The following is a 19,467-nucleotide window of genomic DNA, read 5'->3' on the forward strand; positions in this document are numbered from 1 at the left end:
GCCCCGGTCAGAGGAGGCTGCTCAGGCAAAGCAATGGAAATTGGATGTCGTGAGTGTTAATTAAACCATTAATTACTGCTGAGAAGGGGAAAAAAAAAAGTGACCTATTGGTTTTATCGCTTCTTGGAGTAGTTGGGAGGATGAAGTGCTCAGGGGCTCGGCAGTGGGGGAAAGGGACTGTGGCGTGAGGTGGATCTTTGTTGAAATGTAGGTTTTGACAGATTTTTAGGGGATGCTGGAGATGCTGCTGATGCAGCCACAGCTAATCCCAGCACTCTGTGAGGCCAGGAGTGGGACCCACACTAGGGACAGGATTAGTGGAGCCTGAGCAGCTCTCCTGTGCTGCTGGGGGAGACCACCACAGGGGCTTGGACAGGATTTCAGGGGCTTGGTCTCCTGTGGAGGACCCCACAACAGGGGCTGGGACAGGCTCTCAGCGTGTCCCAAACTGCAGGGATGCCACTCCCAGCTATGGGGTGCAGTCATCAGCCACAAGCCCTGACAATCTGCACCCACAGCTGCTGGGAGGAGATGTGCAGGGACCCCACGCCCCCAGAATGTAGCAGGGGTGGGTGAGCTGAAGGTCTCTTCTCCCTGGAATGGCTCCCCAGAGCCTGGGCACCGATGGGAAGGAGGGAGGGCAGCGCACGGGCACCGCCACACAAATGGCTCGTTATGGAAAAGAGGAGAAAAAGTGATGCTAATGCACTTCATAAATCAAAGTCTCACGTCCTGCTGCATCAGGAGCTCTGCACCAGCAGGGAGGAGAGCCTGGGCTGGGGCTACAAGGGACACCAGGGAGGATGAGCCCTCCAAGTGCTCAGGGACAGCACTGGGGTGCCCTGCCCTGTGCCACCCTCTCATCCTGGCAGGCTCTGCTCCCCAGCGTGGCTGCAGCAGCTCTGGCTGGCACAGAGGCAGTGGCAGAGGGTGACAGGACAGGGTGATAAAGCGGCACCCCACGAGCCTGGGTCTCCCTCGGAGAAGGGCTCTCCCACGGCTCCTGGCACGGGCTCAGGGCTGCAATGCTCTGCCAGGAGCCCTGTTCTTGGCTCCTCCAAGCTATCAAAGCTTTAGATTTCCCTGGCAGAGCCTGGAGTTTGACTGCTGGGGAAAGGGACAAAAAAAAAGCCAATCTCAGGAGAGAGGCAGTGGGAAAGGCTGGGCCAAGGAGCTGTCATGCCACCCCTTCAGCTACTACACACCCCAGTACGTTCTCAAACACACTGCACAAGATAGCAGGGAGGCTAATTTTTCTTTAGCTGCAGGCAAAAAAAAAAATCAATTACAAGGTAACCTATTTCTCAACTCCTCCATTGGTGTTTACTTAATTCCAAGGCCAGCTTGCCCACCCTGCCAGGGAGAGGTTGAGGGAGGCTGTGTGCCAGGGCTGAGCCAGGCTCAGGGTTTAGTTTGGGTTTAATTGAGACACCAAAGCTCAGAGCAATGAGGTTTGTTTGAATGGGACAGCACATGCCATGGGGCACCCAGGCAGAGTCCAGCCCTGCTGGGATGGGGAGCAGGAAAAGCCCAGGGGGAAGCAGGACTTTCTGGAGAAGGTTTGGGATGTGCTGGTGGCCCTTGAGGGCAGGGACTGCAAGGGGACAGGAATAGCTCCAGGTGTCCACAAGAGCAGGCAGAGTCCCAGGGAATCTGTGGGGACAGGAGCACCCAGGGGGTACGTGAGGACAGGGCCATCCCAGGACACTCCATGAACACCTGGACATCCGGAGGGGTTACACAGACACAGGACACCCGGGGGCACAGGGGGACAGAGACACGGGACATTCCTGGACACAGGGACATAGGATCCCATGGGTACACAGGGACAGGGACCCCGGGGGACACCCGGACACAGGGGAAACACAGACACCCCCAGGGGACACTCGGACACACAGACACGGGAGGACTGACAGATACAGGACACGGGGAGACATATGGACACGGGAGAACACATGGACACGGGGGGACACTCGGACACAGGACACGATGGGACATACAGACACGGGAGGACACACGGACACAGGGGTACACACGGACACGGGGGGGACACAGGGGCCCGGAGGGACACACAGACACAGGGGAACACTCGGACACGGGGGGGACACACGGACACGGGACGCCCGCGGGTCCGGGCGGTACCGGTGCCGCCGCGGGCCGCCAGGGGGCGCCGTTGCTCCGAGCGGCGGCGCGCCCCCCGCGGCCCCGCGGCCCCGGCCGGAGCCGCGACCCGCCCCGCCCGTCCCCGCCCGTCCTCCACGGCCGGGGGGGGGGCACCGCGGGGGGACGGCGCCCTCCGGTACCCCCCCGGGCCCCCACGGAGCGGGGAGAGGGCGGCAGGGAAGGGAGGGGGGGGCTGTGAGGAGGAGGAGGAGGGGGCGGGGCGGAGCGAGGCTCGGCCAATCAGCGCGCGGCGGTTTCAAGAAGCCCCTTCCGCGCCCCGCCCCGCCTGCGCGGCGCCGTGCGGCCCCCGGGGGGGACCCGGGCTGAGGGGGGAGGGACCCGACCCGGACCGGGACCGGGACCGGGAGAGAAACCGGGATCGGGACGCGGCCCCAGTGCCCACCCTGCCGCTGCCGTGGCGGACGGCATCGCCCCCACGCCTGCCCGCGGCCGCCGGGGTGCGGGTGCCGCCAGCGCGGGGCTTCGCCTCCGCGTCCCGGGCTACCGGGGCAGGGTGGCACTCGCCCCCTGGTGATGGTGGGGACGCCCCCCAGGCCTTTATGAATAATGCAGTGTTATTAATTATGCAATTTAATTAATTATGCGCATGCAGCCTCTACCAGCGGATCGCTGCTGCTGCCTACATTAAAAGCCTTTTGCTGGTTGGGGTGCTGCACCCCGGAGCCGCTCAGGGCACCGGGGATGTTTTGGCACCGGCGATGTTTTGGCACCGGCGATATTTTGGCCAACGCCGAGCTCCCTCCAACCGCCGGCACAGCTGCGCGGGTAAACAGGAAACCCCAACACCGCAGCTCCGGCCAGAGGCAGAAACCCCGAGCCCACGGCAGGCAAATGCTCCTTCCCAAAAACATGAGCGGCTCGGCGGGCTGGGGATGGGTGGGGTGGCAGCCCCCCGGCAGCGCTGCCTGCGCCGGGTTCATTTGAATGCGAGCCATGCAGAGCGCTCGCCACCGCCACTGAGGTGTGGAAATCTCGCCCAGACGAGGAGGGGGTTCTTCCTGCTCTCTCAGGTTTAGAGGGGAAAAAAGCATTATTAGAATAAAGAGAAATTTAGGCACCAAATCCAGCCGCTCTCAGTGGTTACGCAGCACTCCAGGGAGGCTGTGAAATGGAGGGGGTAGTTTTGGAGGGGTGCAGGGAGTGTGTTGGATGGAAGCCCCTCTCCCGTCCTCCACATTAGCATCATCATGGAGTTTTGGTTTTCCCGTGGGAAAAGGGAATACCAGGCTGGCAGCAACATGGAAAAATAAAACAACCTATGGCTTGGTCAAATTTAAAGTTCAAAATCCAAACTGCCAGCAGCGGTGCCTGGTGGGAGGACAGCCCTGCAACAGGCTGGGGTGCAGTGTTCTAGGCAGGAATGCAGCCTGCACAGCCAGGATGGCAGTGGTGTCCATCTGCCAGAGCACACTGCCCACACACCCACTATGGATAGGGGCCACGTCACTTTGGGGGCTCACGGAGCCTTTAGAGCTGCTGCACCTTTGTAAGTGCAGGGCACAACTGAGGATGGAAATGTTAAAAATGTGCTTATTTTTACAGGTGATGTTCCAGCAGACTATTCCCAGTGAATTGACAAGCACAGGCTTTCTTCCCAGCAGTGGGCACCCTAAAGAGCCCTGGGTGGAAGCTGCCAGGCAGTGATGGACCAACAGCTCAAGGAAGGGGCCAGGAGAAGGGAAGCTGCTCTGGGAGGTCAGGAAAGGCCAGCTAACCACCAAAACTCGGGAGCATTTTGATATCCTGACAAGCCCCGGTGGCAGGGGTTTGAGAGCTCCTTTCTGCTCCCAGGAAGTCAGGGATGGGTGCAGGGATGTCGCCAGCCCAGGCCAGAAGCAATAAAGCGCCTGGAGTGATGCAGCAAAACAGGATGGAGTCGCGTGTCGAAATAAATCATCCATGGAGGCAAGGCAGGGAGGAGGAGGAGGTTTGCTGCTCTCAAGCCTCCCTGTGTCTAACAAAGCCTCAGAAACCGCAGGTGGGCAGCAGGAGCCGGGGCAGGATCCAGCCGGCCGTGGCCCCAGCTGTCCCAGAGCAGAGCCGGCCCTGGCCAGGCATCCCGCCGCTCCAGCTCTCCCGGGAGCTGCTTTTCCATCCCTTCCCAGCTCCCGCAGCTTCACCTTGTGGCAGGCAATGCACAGAGCTGCCAGGAGTGATAAAATGGCTGTCCCCCAAATTTATGGAGTTTATCTGTGAATAACTCTTGGAGGTGAAGCGGCCGTTGAGCCGGGGAGGAGGAAGGCTTTGCTTGGGGAAAAGCTCTCCCAGGGGCCGTGCAGGGCAGGCAGGAGCCCAGAGCCAGTCCCAGGGGCCGTGCAGGGCAGGCAGGAGCCCAGAGCCAGTCCCAGGGCCAGCAGGGACGTGTCCTGTGCCCCCCAGCTCGCAGGGCTGGGGCATGGCCGGGGTGAGCTCGCCGCTCGCCCACGCTGGGGGAAGCCGAGGGCTCATTTCCCATCTGCAGCGTGTTTATTAGGAGCTAAGTCATGAAGAGGCTTTGGCACATCTCCGTGGCTCCTGCCGAGCGTGTTTAGCACAGCAGAGATCGCTGCTTCCTCCAGCAGCACGTGCGTGCCCGGGATTTCCGTGCTGGCCAGGCGTTGTGCCCCATGCTCCTTTCCCATGCCAATCTTTTCTTCTACCCCACAAAAAAATGTTGTATCCATGAGCTATGGAGCAGCATCCTGGTTCCTGGGGAAGCACAGCTGAGGCTGAGCAGGCTGGAGCCTCCCCCTCGTACCCCCTCCCCACTCTGCTGCAGTAACATCCATCCGAAGTTTCTGAGCCTCTGCTAATTTTGGAGGCCGCTAGCAAAGCAGGCACTGTTGCAGCCAAAGGAGGCTGCCAATGTTTCCTTTAAAAGCTGCTTTCACTCCGAAGGACTCTTCTAGATGGTTTGCTTTTAATAGCAGGCTGCAGGGTGCAACGCCCAGCTCGTGGCCAGGGCTGTCTTTGGAGCAGGAAGGGACTGGATGGCACTGGGAGCAGGACTGGGGACGTGCAGCGAGCCACACACATCCATGGTGGGCCGTGGCAGGGCGTACGTGCATCCCTTTCCTGGTTCAGACCAGCAAAGATCCTCACCCCCTTGCAGAGCTGATCCCACTGCAGCCCATTTCCTCTTTTTTCCCTCGCCAGCTTGTGGGGAAATCTTTCTAGCAGAGGGGGACAGATCCAGCTCCTACCCATGGTGATATCTCAGAGGAGAAGGAGAGGAGCCATGGAGAAGCAGGAGGCAGTGAGGTCAGTGTGCTGGTAGGTGTGAGTGCTTTGCAGAACCCAATGCTGCTTCAGTATAACCAGATTCAGGAAAATGAAGCTGAAGTGTGAAAAATGAAAGTGAAAAGATAGGAACCAACCCACGGCTATTTATTCTAAAAATACTGACCTAAATACTTAAGCGCACATATAAAAGTAGTTGTCTTTGCTGATTTCCTTTATGAGAGTCTCCTGGTTTGGTTATTATTTCACTCAGAAACCAGAAGATGAGGATTTTTGGAGACATGGAGACTGTGTTCTAGCCTGGCACTCCAGAAGTCTTTTGCCCAAAGCTGTATGCCCAAATGTCATCTGAAAGCCCAGCTTTGAAATTCATTCATTAAGCTAACGAGGCCCTGTGGTGAGCAGCCCTCACCTCTGCTGATCAGAACAGGAAAGGTTTTGGCAGGGTCTCTGCAATGGCTCTCGTGTTTCTCCGTGGGTGGGATGATGGCAGTGGCCATGGGCACACTGTGGGCATGGCAAAGCCCCCAGAAGAAATCTGGGAGCAGAGGGGCAGCGGTCTTGGCACGAAGCATCCCTCAGCCTGTGGCATTGGCAGGGCTGGGCTGCAGTTCCCATCTGGGCTGGGGCTCACATCTGGGCTGGGGCTCACATCTGGGCTGTTGTTCCCCTGGGCTGTTGTTGCAGGCAGTCACCAGCCCCTGCCCCCCCCCACTCATCTGGCAGCAGCCAGGGCCAGGATGTGGGGAGGCTGTGGGCAGCCTAAGTACTGAGCCTGGCTTAGTGCAAAACTCCCTGGGACCAGTGACACGACATGGGAGTGCCTCTCCTGCAGGCAGCCCTCTAGCTAGGCTTTTTGGGGTTTCCAAAAATACATCCCTGGAGGTGTCTGGGCCAAGCAGTGGGGTGGATGCTGAGGGAGGCCCAGGTGCAGGAGCCCAGGCAGTGCACAGGGATGGGCCCTGCACGGTCACAGCCCCCAGTGCAGCACCGTGACCAGCTCTGCACGACCTTCCTGGGGAAGATTATGAAAGTGCATTACGTGTGGAGGCAAAACGGATGGAGGAGCAGGCAGGAGTGCTGGGTCAGCAAGTCGTGCAGGCTGGATGAGCAGTGAGTGCTCAGAGGGAGAAGGAAGACACCACGCTGAAAACAGTAAAGGTAAAAGCCGGGTGGGGGTGAAGTGGCTCCCGGCCTGAAGGTCCCAGAGGGGAGAGCCAGTCACAGCGTTTCCATAGGACAAAGTGAAGGTGCAAGCCAGGAGAACGTGAGCTTGACAAAATGCGTTGGTTTGGGGTTTTTTCCGTTAGAAAAAGGGGTGCTCAGTGCTGTGTGGGAGCAGGAAAGGGCTCCCTTTGGAGTGTGGTCTATGGCCTGGGGTGAGTCTGTTCCATACAGCATTCTGCAGTGCAGGGGATAGATGAGCATCAGCCAGGTCTCCTCACTGCCTGCTGGGAAGCAAGGTGGCCATGCATGGCTGGGTGTGTGAGCAGAGCCAGAGCAAGCCTTCCAAGCAGCAAGAGCTGAGTTTGAAACCTTGGAGGATGTTCCAGAGGTGAGTGTCCCTGAGGACACTGCTCCAATGGCAGGCTGCTGACTGGAAAGCCTTCCCTATGGCCCTGAGGCCCCCCTTCCTCCCACAAAACTCCCAGGAGCAATGGAGGAAACCCTCGTGGGCAGCAGAGCCAGTTGGACCACAGTTCACCCTGCAGCAGCTTTTTACCTAAAATAAGGCTGCTAAAATAAGTACCCAAACTGTCACCGCGCTTGCAGCAGATTTACAGCTCCATGCACGCACCTGGCACTGCTCCACCCTGCTGTGGGAGCACCCACGGGGCAGCAGGGGAAGGTCTGCTGCAAACCCAAGGTCACCCTCTGTCCGAGGGGCTCTGGCCCCGTTGCAGGGCGCGGGAGGGGTCGGCTGGCTCGGGGCACTGCTGGCGGCGCATATCAGGCAGAGACAGATGGAAGAGGTGACAGATAAGGGACTCAGCCTGGAGAAGGAACAGGAGAGATAGGACCCAAAGGCTCTGCCCCGGCAGAGAGAGGAGGCTCAAAACCAGCCCCAGCAGAGCTGGATTTAGATCCCGTAACGCCAGCTGGGCGCCTGTTCCCTGCCTAAACCCCTCCTTGCCCAGGGCAGGGGGGTGAGGAAACCACTGGTGTTGAGCTGCAGATACTTGGTGGGGCAGTGGGCCACCAAGGCAGCTGAAAACTGCTGCTACTCTGGAGAGGCTGCCACCCTTCACTTGAGAATGGCTGGCATTGGGCACAGCTTGGAGGCTGTGCTGTGGGATGGCTGAGAAAACTCCAAGATGGGCACCACCGCATCGTCTGTAGGGTCTGCAGGCACACACAGCTCTGCTGGGACCCCCTGGGAGGGTCACTGCTACACCACTGCCATAAGAGACTGACAGGCAGCACTTAGATGTGACCTCACCTCGTGCCAGTGCCCTGCTTGGCCCCACGTGGCAGCCACCAGAGCTCAGCCACAGGGAAGGAGCAGGGTCAGACACAGACAGCACCACGTGGGAATGTCAGCAGCACTGCTGGGAGCCAGGCTGGGGCTGTCACCCTGCAGGACCACAGCTCCTGCATGCTGGTTTGCGTGGGGAGAGGTATTTCATTGCAAAATGTCCCTTGCAGGGAGATGCAGGCTAGTGGCAAAGGAGGTGGGAACGAGGAGAGCCAGACTCGCCCAGAGCAGCTGGCACTGGCTAGAGGTGAGCAGAGGTGACACCCTGCCAGGGTAACCAGGGTCTGACATTTTGGGTTTTGCCTTTGCCCCATTCCTCAGGAGTCAAACCACAAGTGTGAGTTTGGGGCTTGCAAGTCACACTTGGGGGGCAGTCCTGCTCAGCTTTGTCTCTTTCTCCCTTTGTGCCTTCTACCTCTGTCTCCTCAGCAATGACAGGAACCCGCAGAGTTAAATCCCAGCTATGGGAATGCAGCATGGTTTCCCAGCTTTCCCAGGGGAAAGCCCAGGAGCTGTGTCCCACATGGGTGCTCCTGGGCTCCTTTGCAGTGCCTGCCTGCAGCCCAGGTTAGCGCAGGAATTGCGGGTGAGGAATTGGAGCTGCCACGCTGGGAGCTGCTGGGGAATAGCTGCCACGCTTTACATTCACAGCCCATCTATTTTGCAATAACTTCACCATGATGTTCCCACATAGACAAGCCTAAGCTAGCATAGATAATGAAATGGGTTAAAGGAGACAGGCGGAGGGAGAGGAGAGGAGCCAGCAACTGGTAGTAAATCAGGGAGAGAACAGGGTTACTTTAAATTCAAGGTCTTGGTGGCAGGGCAAGTTTGGTTTGTGCCAAGAGGCATGGGGTTCGGAGGATGAGACACAACAGTGTCTTCTTGGTGGGGCCACCAACTTGTGTCCCAACCAAACCCCACCCTGCTCCTGTCATTCCCCCGTGCCTGCCCCTGGGTGTCACTGGCATTGCGCACAGCCAAGGGCACCCATCCTGGCTGGCAAAGGGTGCTCAGAGGATCCTGAAGGAGGATCCTGGCAGGGCAGGCAGTGGGCTCTGCTCTTCAAGGCCTGCATGAGCTCTTGGTCAGGGCCTGGGGAGACCCAACCGCTGAGACTCCCCCACCTTTGGCACGGGCTTCGAGGCAGTCCAAACAAGCTAATTAAATCCTGCTCTGCTTAATCAGAGCCATTGAGCACCAGTCAGAAGAAATTAATCCCGTGTTTTATTAGATGCTGTTTGAAGTCATGTTTGGCACCTCGTCCTCAGTTCTCATCTCCTTCTGGGGAAGGAAGAAGGACATCTGTGGGGAAGAGCGAGGGTGCAGCAGATGGCAGCGGGGATGATTCAGGGGCTCGAGGAAGGAGCTGCGACTCCAGCGGCATCCCTGGCGGCGGGGGGAGGACGAGACACCTCTCCCTGCATCCCACAGCCTACCCCTCCCCACAGCTGAGAGTCTGTGAGCCAGGCAGGCATCCCAAAAATACATGTTCCTCCGCATTGCATGCTAATGGCTCTGCTCGAGAGGTCCCACCGCAATTAAAGCACAAGGAGCATTAATATGCAATGTGGAGAGGCCACTCTTCCCACAGCTAGCTACTCCCTCCCAAACCTGTCCTTCCTGCTGCACATCCCTGCCCACTGGGAGCCTGCCCACGGGGATCCCACAGCAGTCCCAGCGGAGCCGCTGGCAGTGTGCAGTAAATTGGAGCCTTCCCTTTGCTGTGCCCAGGGGATGCTGCCTTTTCCCCCTGGCACCAGGCACCTTCTCCTGCCTTCGGGCTCCGTGGAGCAGGATCTGTTGGGTGCCCACCAGGGGGGTGCCACGCAATGCAGCCCCGGCATGGGAGACACCCTGACAGCAGGGAGAAATCCACAGGCAGGTGTTTAAAACAACCAGCTGGGTGATGGTTTGGGGTTTTTAATGACTTCTGGTGCTTTAATTGCTGCAACCCAAGAGAAGCTCCTGACGAAGAGAAAGTCTGGCCAAAGTAAGGTAGCCCACAGGTGGCCCTCCACACCTTGGGAGCGCTCAGTAGCCTTGGTACATCCTCCTGCAGCTCGGCTAGATGCAGCTGCTGGCTTTGGGTGTGGGGAATTTATTTTTTTCCTAAATTTCCTGTCACAACTTGCGTTAAAACTTTGCGGAGCCACTTAATTGCGTTCTGCGGTGGTGATGATATGAAATTAGTCTCCCTTCTGATCTTTAGCTAAGTTGGTCCAAAGCACCAGCTTATAATTTGCTCTAATCATCAGGTCGGGGGAGATGCGAAGGCAGGGCCGGTGCCCGGTGAATTCACACAGGCTGGGAGTTTCCTTCCTTGCCATGCCAGCATTTGGCACCTGCCAGGCCGGGCTCTGCCACCCTGGGATGGCAACATTGATAACTTCTTTTGGTGCCACTTTGGGAAGTTTTTCATCAACTGCTCTTGGCTGTTTCCTCTAGAAAAAGCTGGGGACTACAGCTGTGTGCAAGAGAGGAGGGAAAGCCGAGGTGGTTTCCTGCCTCCCTTCTCGGCCTGCTCTGTCCTCTGAGCATCTCAGAAACATCCTCCACTCCTGCCTGGAGACCTGGAACCAGACTGCTGAAGGCACCTGGAGAGCAAGGGATCCTGCCTCCCATCTCATGTCCCTGGGCTTGCTTCATGTCCCAAACTACTCCAAGGGCTGGGGAGAGGAAGTGGCTGGGTTTTGCCTACTCACCTATCCCAGAAAATCGTAAGAGTTACAAGAAAACAAGCTCCCGATGAAGAGGAGCAGGGCAGGGCAATATTCTGGGCACAGAGAGGCCCTTTTGCTGCCGAGGGCACGGCGCCCATCATTCTAGTGGCATTAGTGCTTTCCACCTCCACACAGGAGGTACAGGATATCATGGTATTATTTTTAACCAGGGATATTTAGTGAACTCCTCACGTGCTGCTGGAGGGTCAGATTTATCCCATAGCCTCAGTCCCAGGGGACACTCCCAGTTATTTTTGAACCCATCAGAGCAGCAGAGGAGCGGAGGGATGCAGAGGCTCGGGAGACACAAAGTCTGGGGTTTGTCTGGCCTGTCCCTCTGGTCTGTGCCGCAGAGGCGTGCGTGGAGCAGAGCCCCTCACGCCTGCCTTGTCATCACCACCGTCACCCCGGCCCCCACCATAAAACCCAAAACTTGGGCGAAGCCCCAGATTTTCCTTTTCAGCTGAGACGATCTTGGACGCCTGCAAGTTTTGATCCTTTTCGACCTACCGCATTGAAAGACTTTTTTTCTTCCCCCCCCCACCCCCAGTTCAATTTAAACCTCAATTTAACCTGTGAACGAGTTTGGCCCTGCTCGGGCAGGTCCCGATGGCCGTGAACATTCCCACGGGCGCCGCAGCGCTGCCGCCGCCGCGGGAGTCCCTCCCTCCCGCCCCCGCCCCGCGGCTCCCCCGCCGCCGCCGCCGCCCGGAGCCTCCTCCGTGCCCCCGCACGGAGCGCATGGCCCCGCTCGCACCGACATCCCCCGTGCTTGCAGCGCAGCCTGCCCGTTCTGCCGGGGGCTAACTCAGCACACAGCCCCGGCCAAGCGCGCAGCCGCTGGGTTTTGTTCAGCCACTCACTTCGGAGGGAGAGGTGAGGCCAGGGCAGGGGGAAGGAGCTGTTTGAAGCCCTTATTTTTGTGCCGCTCCAACATCTGTCCCCATGGGCACCGCCACCCGAGGCCGGCGCTGGTGGTTAGTTTGGTTCTGCAGAAGCAGATTTGGTGCGGCAGGGAGGCAAAGCCCTGACTTTTAAACTGGAGGTGCGCCGGACACGGCGTGGCCCTGCCCGAGCCCCCGAGAGAGGCGAGAGGGCTCCCCACAGACCCCCGCCCGGCCCGCGGGGGTGCCTTTCGCCGCGTGTTTGTAGGGGCAGCGAAGCGAACGAGCCCCGTGACTGGAGCTGGCAGCCAGGACACGCTGGCCCCGGGCTCCGCTCAGGGCTTCGCGCAGCCGAGCGCGCCTGGCCCCGGGGTGACCGGCGGCAGCGCGGGGCTGGGGTTCGCGGTGCCGGGCGGGACCCGCCGGGGCCGGTCCGGAGGAGCAGGCGGCGTACCCAGCCCCCGGCCGCCTCCCTCCCTTCTTCCTTCTCTCCGTGCCTGCCTCCCGCCGGGTCCGTCCCGCCCGGCGCCGCGGAGCGGCAGCGCCCGCCCGGCCGCACCGCCGCTCCCCGCGCCCCCGACGGGCGGTTTCAAGTCCCCCCTTCCGAGGTCTCCGCGGCGCCGGCCAATCAGCGCGCGCTGCGCGCCGCGGCCCGCCGCCTTAAAGGGCCCGCGCGCCGCGCGGCGCTGGGGAAGCGGCGCCGCCCGCGGGCCGAGCCGGGCGCGCTCTAGGACCGCGCGCCGCCGCCGCCCGCCCTCCCTGGCCGCCGCGGGAGGCCGCCTGCCGCCTCCGGAGCGGGGCGTGGCGCGGGGAGGCCCCGCCCCGCCGGGCGGTGATTGGCGGCGGCGGGCGCCCGTCGGCGGGCGGGGCGGCGCCCGGCGCGGCCACGTTCGGGTGCGCGGCCAGCGGCGCGTTGGGCGCAGCGAGCGGCGGCGGGCGCGGGGCGATGGGGGCGCGGCGGCGGCCGGCGCTCTGACAGCCCCCGGCGCTCCCTCGGCGGCGGGCGCAGCGGCTCCGGCGGCAGCGGCGGCTCTCGGCGGCCGCCCCCTCCTTCTCGGCGCGGACCATGTTCGCCAAAGGGAAGGGCTCGGCGGTGCCCTCGGACGGGCAGGCGCGGGAGAAGTAAGAGCGGCGGCGGCGGCGGCGGCGGCGGCGGCGGCGGCGGGGGGGAGCGGGGCGGCGGTGGCGGCGGGCGGCTTTGTGCGGGGCGGGAGCGGGGCGCCTCTTCCTCCTCCGACCCGGCGCTCGGCTGTTGCAGGCTGGCGCTGTACGTCTACGAGTACCTGCTGCACGTCGGCGCCCAGAAGTCTGCGCAGACCTTCCTGTCCGAGGTGAGCCCCGCCGCCCCCCGCGCGCCTTTGTGCGCCGCCGCACGCCCGCCCTCCATCTTGCGCGGGGCGGCGGCGGCGCCGGGGGGTCGCCGCGCGTGGGGGCCCACGCCCACCCGCGACCACCCCCCACCCGCGCCACCCCCCCAACCCACCCCCCGCCGTCTTCCTCTTGCCCGCAGATCCGGTGGGAGAAGAACATCACGCTGGGCGAGCCCCCGGCTTCCTGCACCCTGGTGGTGGTAAGTGCGGGGGGTGTCCCGTGGCGGGTGGGAGCAGCCCCCCGGGGGCGGGGGGGTGCGCGCCGGTGGCGCGGGGCCCCGCGGGGTACAGCCCCGGTAGCGGCGTGAGTCAGCAGCGGCGGCGAGCCCCGAACCGCCCCGGCTCCCGCTCCCCGCGGGCGTCGAGGCGCGGCGGAGCCACCCCCGGCCCCGCGGGAGCGGCGGGCAGGGCTCCCGCTGGAGAGCTGCCGGGCCAGCCACAGGCACCGGGCTGTGCCGGTGCCGCTGGGGCGCCCAGGGGAGCAGGGCTGGGCGGCTGCGGGGCTGGGAGAAGTCCCTGAAGTCTCACGGGGGTTATCCCTTCGAGGTGTTACCTCTTGAAGGCTACTTTTGCTCCTTTAAGCACCCGGCATCCCCGCTCCTGAGTCAGGTCCGAGCAGTGTAAAGCCGGGATGCACAGCTGGATCCAGCTGAGGTCCCAGCCCAGCGAAGGCGCTCACCTGCGCTGACCTGGGTGCCCGATCCCTGATGAGTAACTGCTGTTCTCCCGTCTCTCCCTGCCGTGCAGCGTGTTTTGGGACCTGTACTGCGCAGCTCCCGAAAGGCGAGACACTTGTGAACATTCGAGTGAAGCCAAAGCCTTTCATGACTACGTGAGTAACAAGTTTCTAATCCTCGCGGTAATTACGGCGTTGGGGAGCTCCGGCGCACCGAGAGCCAACCTAACGTAACCGACTGGCAAAAAGCGTGTTTTTTTTTTTTTTTAACCAGCAATGTTCTGATTTGACTGAACAGTATTTCATAATGTTGCAATTATGTAAATGAGCTCAGATACTTATCTTAAGCACTTAAAGGCATTCGGGCTAGTGGTAGAATTAAGAAGTTTTGCATAGCAATGGACAACAAAGCGTTTATAGAGGGTCGATGGCAAGATATTTCATGCTGAGGACACTGTGGTGGTGAGATGTTTTATGCTGAGGGCGCCTTGCAGGATGGGCGGGGGTTGGATTTTGGTGGGGAGGAGAAGGGGGAATTCCCCAAACCGATGTTGAATGCCCCAGTTAATATCTCCCTGCCTTTGGCAAGGCTGGGGGCTCCCTTGGTTTCCGGAGTCCTCCCTTGATCCCAGCAGGGGAGAGGTGTTGTCTTGTTGGAGCTGCTGTTGCAGACCCCCGTTGGTTGGTTGGTTGGTCGGTCGGTCGGTCGGTCGTTGTGCATCTTGGCTCTCCATGCTTTGGCTGGCTCTCTGCAGAGGTGGCAGCATGACCCAGGGATGGATGGTGGCATGCTTGAGTCTGAGGTGTCTCCTGAAGGATCCCCTTGCCAAGGGTGCATGGCATGTCTGCCCCACGGGTGATGGGTGGGCTGCCCACTCCTGTCCCGCATCCGCAGCGTTGGGAGGCATTTGCATCAAAGGATTAGTCACCTGGCTGCGGGCTTGGACCCCAGTCAAGCGCCTTTAAACCTTGTAGCAGGAGCTGGTTTTGTCTGCTCCGGGGAGACTATGGTATGGAAACCATTTTTCCTCCCTTCCCAAGTTTCTGGTTGCCTGGACATGCCTGGCTGGGGATGTGTGAGGGTTTGCTGGCGAGCAGTGCCAGGCGAGCGTCTCGGGGACCTCTGTGGTGCTCTCACACGCTGGCACTGGGCACAGCAATCACCCTGGGGCACGGGCAGTGCCAGAGAGGCTGGGCTGGCTGCTGAGCTGCCTCTTGTCTCTTCCCACCCCGCTGGGTCTTGGGAAAAGTGTGTCTGGGTATTTGCTAGGTGGAGTTTGTCTGTCTGTCTGTCCATCCCTGCGGCCGCTGTGTGCATTGCTTGTTTTCACTGGGTCGGATTAAGATGGTGAACTCCTGAACCAGGGGTCAGAGCTGATAACCAGCAGCGTGTCTAGCAGTTGTTGGCTTCTGCTCGCTTCCTGGATGTTTTGGGGCAAATTGTTGTGGGGTTTGGGAGCCCAGATGGGACAGTGGGCTCATCAGGAGCAAGGCAAAGGGAGATCTGTGGGCAGCAGAGCCACAGGTGAAGATGACATTAGCAAGCAAGACCTGGTAATGCTCCATCCACAGCAGCCTCCTCATCGTGTCTGAGGATTTAGTGTATTTAGAGAAATTAATCTTTTTTTAGCTTGGTAATAATTCTAACAATAGGCCTGAGTGCATTAGATGATTCGCATAAACTTCTTTAATACGCGTTGCTTTAAGCTTACAGTAAATAGACACAATCCTGATTGTTTTTAATTCTCAGTGTAATGCAGTTTTCTAAGAGCCCCAAGTGCTTTACCTTTTGGGTAACTCCTGAGATGCTCACTGCCCTGTGCTTTGGCTTGGTGGCACTGGGTTGGTTTCCCCAGGCAGTGTTTTGGCCCCAAGACAGGGCTTGTGCTTCTCCGTGGCGTGGCTGCTGACGGATGCTCAGGGTGCAGCCCCTCTCTGAGGAGTGGTGTTTTCCTGGCACGGCGTGTACTTTACAGGGCAGGGACCTACCTGGCCAGAACTTAAATATTGACCAAAGAACCGACTGATAACCGTGGGAGTGTGAATAGAGCCTTGTTCCTCTCCAGCTCCCGGGCAGGCTGCTGGTACTGGTGGGCAGTGTCAAACAGCAAACCCAGCGACCCATCAGCGGTGCATGGCAGCTAAAACGGGATATGAGCCCCAAATGGGGCTGGATCAGTGAGTCATGAATTGCTTCATGTGGTGGTTGTGGTTAAAAATATCCCAACCTAAGTCTTGCCCCAGGTTTGTAGAGCGTTATGTTTACACTTGGCCAGCAACGGGCAAACTCTGTGTGTCCTGCTTGGTGTTTGCCCAAAATATGGTGTGTGTTAACCCTGATACTGTGCTACTGTAAGGACAGAAAGAGGGGATGCTTTAGGAGCCTGGCATGTCACTTTCTCAGAGCCAGCACTGGAGAGGTTCTTGCTTGGGACACAAATCTTTTGGGAAGGGGGAGCAGTTCTCCTCGTTAGCAGGGTGGGATTTGCATGGTGTGTCATTTCCACTTTATTTTCCAGCATAACTGTATGAAAACTGTTAGGAGCAGCAGGACAAATTGCTGATTTCCTCCTCCAGTTCTGAGTGTTTAAATCTCCAGTGAGAAATTAAAGCAAGGAAGGAAATTAAGAAAGTAAGGAGAAATCTCACCACTCTTTTTTTTGGGGGGACCCTTGAAAACTGTGAAGTCTTGTGAGTGCTTGGAAATACTGCTTTTTACCTTTCCCATAAGGTTTTTCTCCCAAGCTGGCACAAAAGCCTGCTGGGACTTTGTAGAAAGGTGCTTGTTGGAGGAAGAATGATAGGAGTGGGGATTCACCTGGCACAGGCAGGAGGAATGCTGCTCTGCTCTACCCTTCCATCTCTGGCACGTCTGTGCATCTGTTAACACAGCTCTCGAGTTGTGTTGGTTGCAGGGTTGTTCAGTCACCCTCTCCCACCTGTACCCAAAGAGTTTATCCAAGCTAACAACCCCACAGAGCACCAACCCCTGAAACTCAGCCATTGATTTGGGTTCCTGCAACCCCCCTGGCGAGCAGGCCAGTGTTCCAGCACGCTCCCGGAGCTTGCAAGGGGATCTCTGGTCATGACAGGGGATTTCAGCTGCCGCGTTATCTGGGAATTGGCCGATGGCTGCTCGCAGTTGAGCATTTCAACGCCGTGAAAGCCAATACAATTTGAGTTAGCGGTGATGACTGCCAGTTTAAATACCGCAGTGAATTTCTGTCAAAGAGCTAATACATAGAAAGGGGAATTGCAGAAAACTTGATCACCAGAACCACTTCAGTCGATTTTGGCCTCGAGCTACAGAAAATGAACTTAAATCTAGTTGACTGTTTGCTACATACTTTTTTTGTGGTATTGCTCTGCCTGCACAGCCAGCTCATGTCAACATGCAGGAGAGAAAACTTGGGGTAGCCTTTAGCTGATGAAGACTTTGACTTCATCATGCCCTAGCTCTGTTTCCCCCAGTTTCCTCCTGAGGAGGACCTGCACTTGGGAGCATTTGAAATCCTGTTTTCTTTGCGGCACAAGGTCTGCGGAGCTGTGGCTTCAACTTGCCATTAACGCAAAGCATTGATTTATTTGTTTTTGTTTTTAACTTTGGAGAGCTGCTGCAGTTCTTTCTAACTTGGGTCTGGAAAGATGTCTGCAGCAGTGGGGATGGCTGCTGCTGGAGGTGCCGTGGTTGGTTGGTCTGGGAAAAGATGGTGTGTTGGGGGCTCCTGTCTTGGCTGGGGACAACCAGGGCTCCTCCTTTTTATATGAAACGGTCCCCCTTAGAGAGATCTCAGGGGGTCCTGAAGCTCATGGGGATGGATGGATGGATGGATGGATGGATGGATGGATGGATGGATGGATGGATGGATGGATGGATGGATGGATGGAGATTTCAGGCTTGCTGGAGTTAGTGTGCTCAGTGGAAACAAGGTGAAGCCCAAGAGACTGGAAGGACTTTGGTCTGCTGGCTGTATAGACTGGGGGTGTCCCAGGGATGGTTCTTCTATGCTGGATCTGCCAATCATGCTCCATCTGGGTGTGGGACAAGCATCCCATCCCAGCATCACTGCCTGGGTGTTCTTGTGCTGCAGGGGAGCATTTCCTTGTCACAGCACCAGCTGCTCCCTGGGGTTTGTGTGGCCAACTCGTGGCATGGTGCACTGGCAGGTGACATGGCCTTGTGGGACCCCTGGGAAGGGATGCTCTTCATGCATGAAGGGTTTGGTGTGACTTCTGCTCTCCCATGCCAGGCTCTCTTCTTGTTCCAGGACCAGTGAAGGTTGTAGTGCCTTGTTCAAGGCGCCCATGGCTGTGAGGGTGGGACCAGCAGGTGTGAGAGTGTTGATCCATGAGTGATCCATAACTTCTGTGCTGGTGATGGTCCATGAGAGCTTCTCCTGTTGTGTGCAGCCAGTGTTGTGTAGAAGAGGTGTTTTTGGGGCAGGTTTAGTGCAGTGCAAGGACAGGGGTTGGGAACAGCTTTGTGTGGCCCCACAGGCATTGCCTGAGCCCTGGGCGTGTGGCTCAGTGGTGGCACACCCAGCCCTGTCCTGTTTCCATGTGGGACTGTGCTCCATCTGGGCTCCATCCAGCTCCACACTGCAGGGACAGGGTTCCCTGGTAGGTAACCGGAGAGAGGAGTTTCCTTCAGGAGTGGCAGGCTGCCAGGAGCAGCTGCAAAACTCCACATCACTTAAAAAAAAAAAATTGCAACAAAAATAAATAAATCCAGATATTCCCTCTCCTGGCAGCGCTGGGCTCGGCCTTCCCTCCCAGTTAAGGGTACTGGTGAGCCTGGGTGTCCTTTGAAGCCTGTTCTTGCTGGAGTACCACGCAAGGGTGGATTTGTTTAATATTATATCTTAAACAACACTGGCTGTCACGACAGAGCAACCTCGGCTTCCAGGCTTCGTGCTGCCCAGCAGCAGGACCAGGGCATTGCCGAGCAGCACCTTTCTTTCCACGGGTGATGCTCATGGAGAAGGCTCCATTGTGAAACCGGAGGTCAGAGCCCAGAGCTTATGTCTTAGTCTTTGACTGGGGAGCCTAAATATTTATCCTGTTCTGTCCCTAATGAAAACAAATTGTCAACAGTTGTTCAGTAACTGACTAAATTAAAATCTGTAATTAGTCAATTAGATTAAAGAGTTGGCACAACCTGATTGTATCATGCTGGTTAGGTTATTAAGAGAAAGGGTGTGATTTTTAATTACTGAATGCTAATTTTGACGGTTTCAAATAGAAACAGACGTTCCCCCCCTCCACCCCACCCCGAGTGCCTGTGCAAAAGTAAGGCAGGGGATGGGTTTTATATCAACAAATGGTGCGAACACGCAAAGTTTCTCTGGCTCCGCTCCGGGAGGGGGTTCTCCAAAAAAGCCGGGAGCGGGACAGGAGGAGAGGAAGGATTTCTCCAATCCTGCCTGAGGATGGGAGGGCAGCTGGGGGTTTGTGCCATGACTGGGGACCCCCTGCATGTCTGGCTGCTGGGGTCTGCCTGCTGCCCCATTGCCCATCGCGGTGCGTGCATCCCCTCGCCTTGCGCGAGTGCAGCAGCGAGCCAGACCCGAGTATTTTTTCTTTTCCCTGGTTTGGTGTTTGTTTTTTTTTTTATAGTATCTTATTAACCCCCCTCCCCCCAGTGCTTGCGAGGGGCCAGCTTCCAGCGGCAGGCAGAGCCCGCAGCGGGGAGGAGGAGGAGGAGGAGGAAGGCCTTGCCGTGGTGGCGAGCGCGGCAGCCCCAGCGCCATCCATCCCATTGTCTGCCCCGGCGGCCACGTGGGCGAGCGCGGTGAGGCCGGCGAGGGGACCCGCGGGGGGAGCGCTGCCCCCGGCAGATGCTGGGCTCCGGCAGAGCACAAAGCTCCAGCCCTGCCCTCCCCGGCCGCCCTTCGGGGGTCCCTTGGCAGGAACAAAGAGGGCGAGGGGCCGCCGT

The 19,467-nt window shown here is 58.7% G+C and overlaps 1 protein-coding gene across 1 annotated transcript in view; it reads left to right on the plus strand.

The window, feature by feature from the left end:
• The first annotated feature begins 12,439 nt into the window (after positions 1 to 12,439).
• SSBP3 (single stranded DNA binding protein 3) overlaps positions 12,440 to 19,467 on the plus strand; it is a 55,208-nt gene continuing 48,180 nt past the window's right edge. Inside the window, 5 exon segments of the mRNA XM_030953031.1 lie at positions 12,440 to 12,608; positions 12,745 to 12,817; positions 12,997 to 13,043; positions 13,045 to 13,056; positions 13,604 to 13,688. Coding sequence (XP_030808891.1) covers positions 12,553 to 12,608; positions 12,745 to 12,817; positions 12,997 to 13,043; positions 13,045 to 13,056; positions 13,604 to 13,688 — 273 coding nt within the window. The 5' untranslated portion in view covers positions 12,440 to 12,552.

Source organism: Camarhynchus parvulus, chromosome 8, assembly GCF_901933205.1.
Source record: "Camarhynchus parvulus chromosome 8, STF_HiC, whole genome shotgun sequence".
Lineage (NCBI taxonomy): Eukaryota > Metazoa > Chordata > Aves > Passeriformes > Thraupidae > Camarhynchus > Camarhynchus parvulus.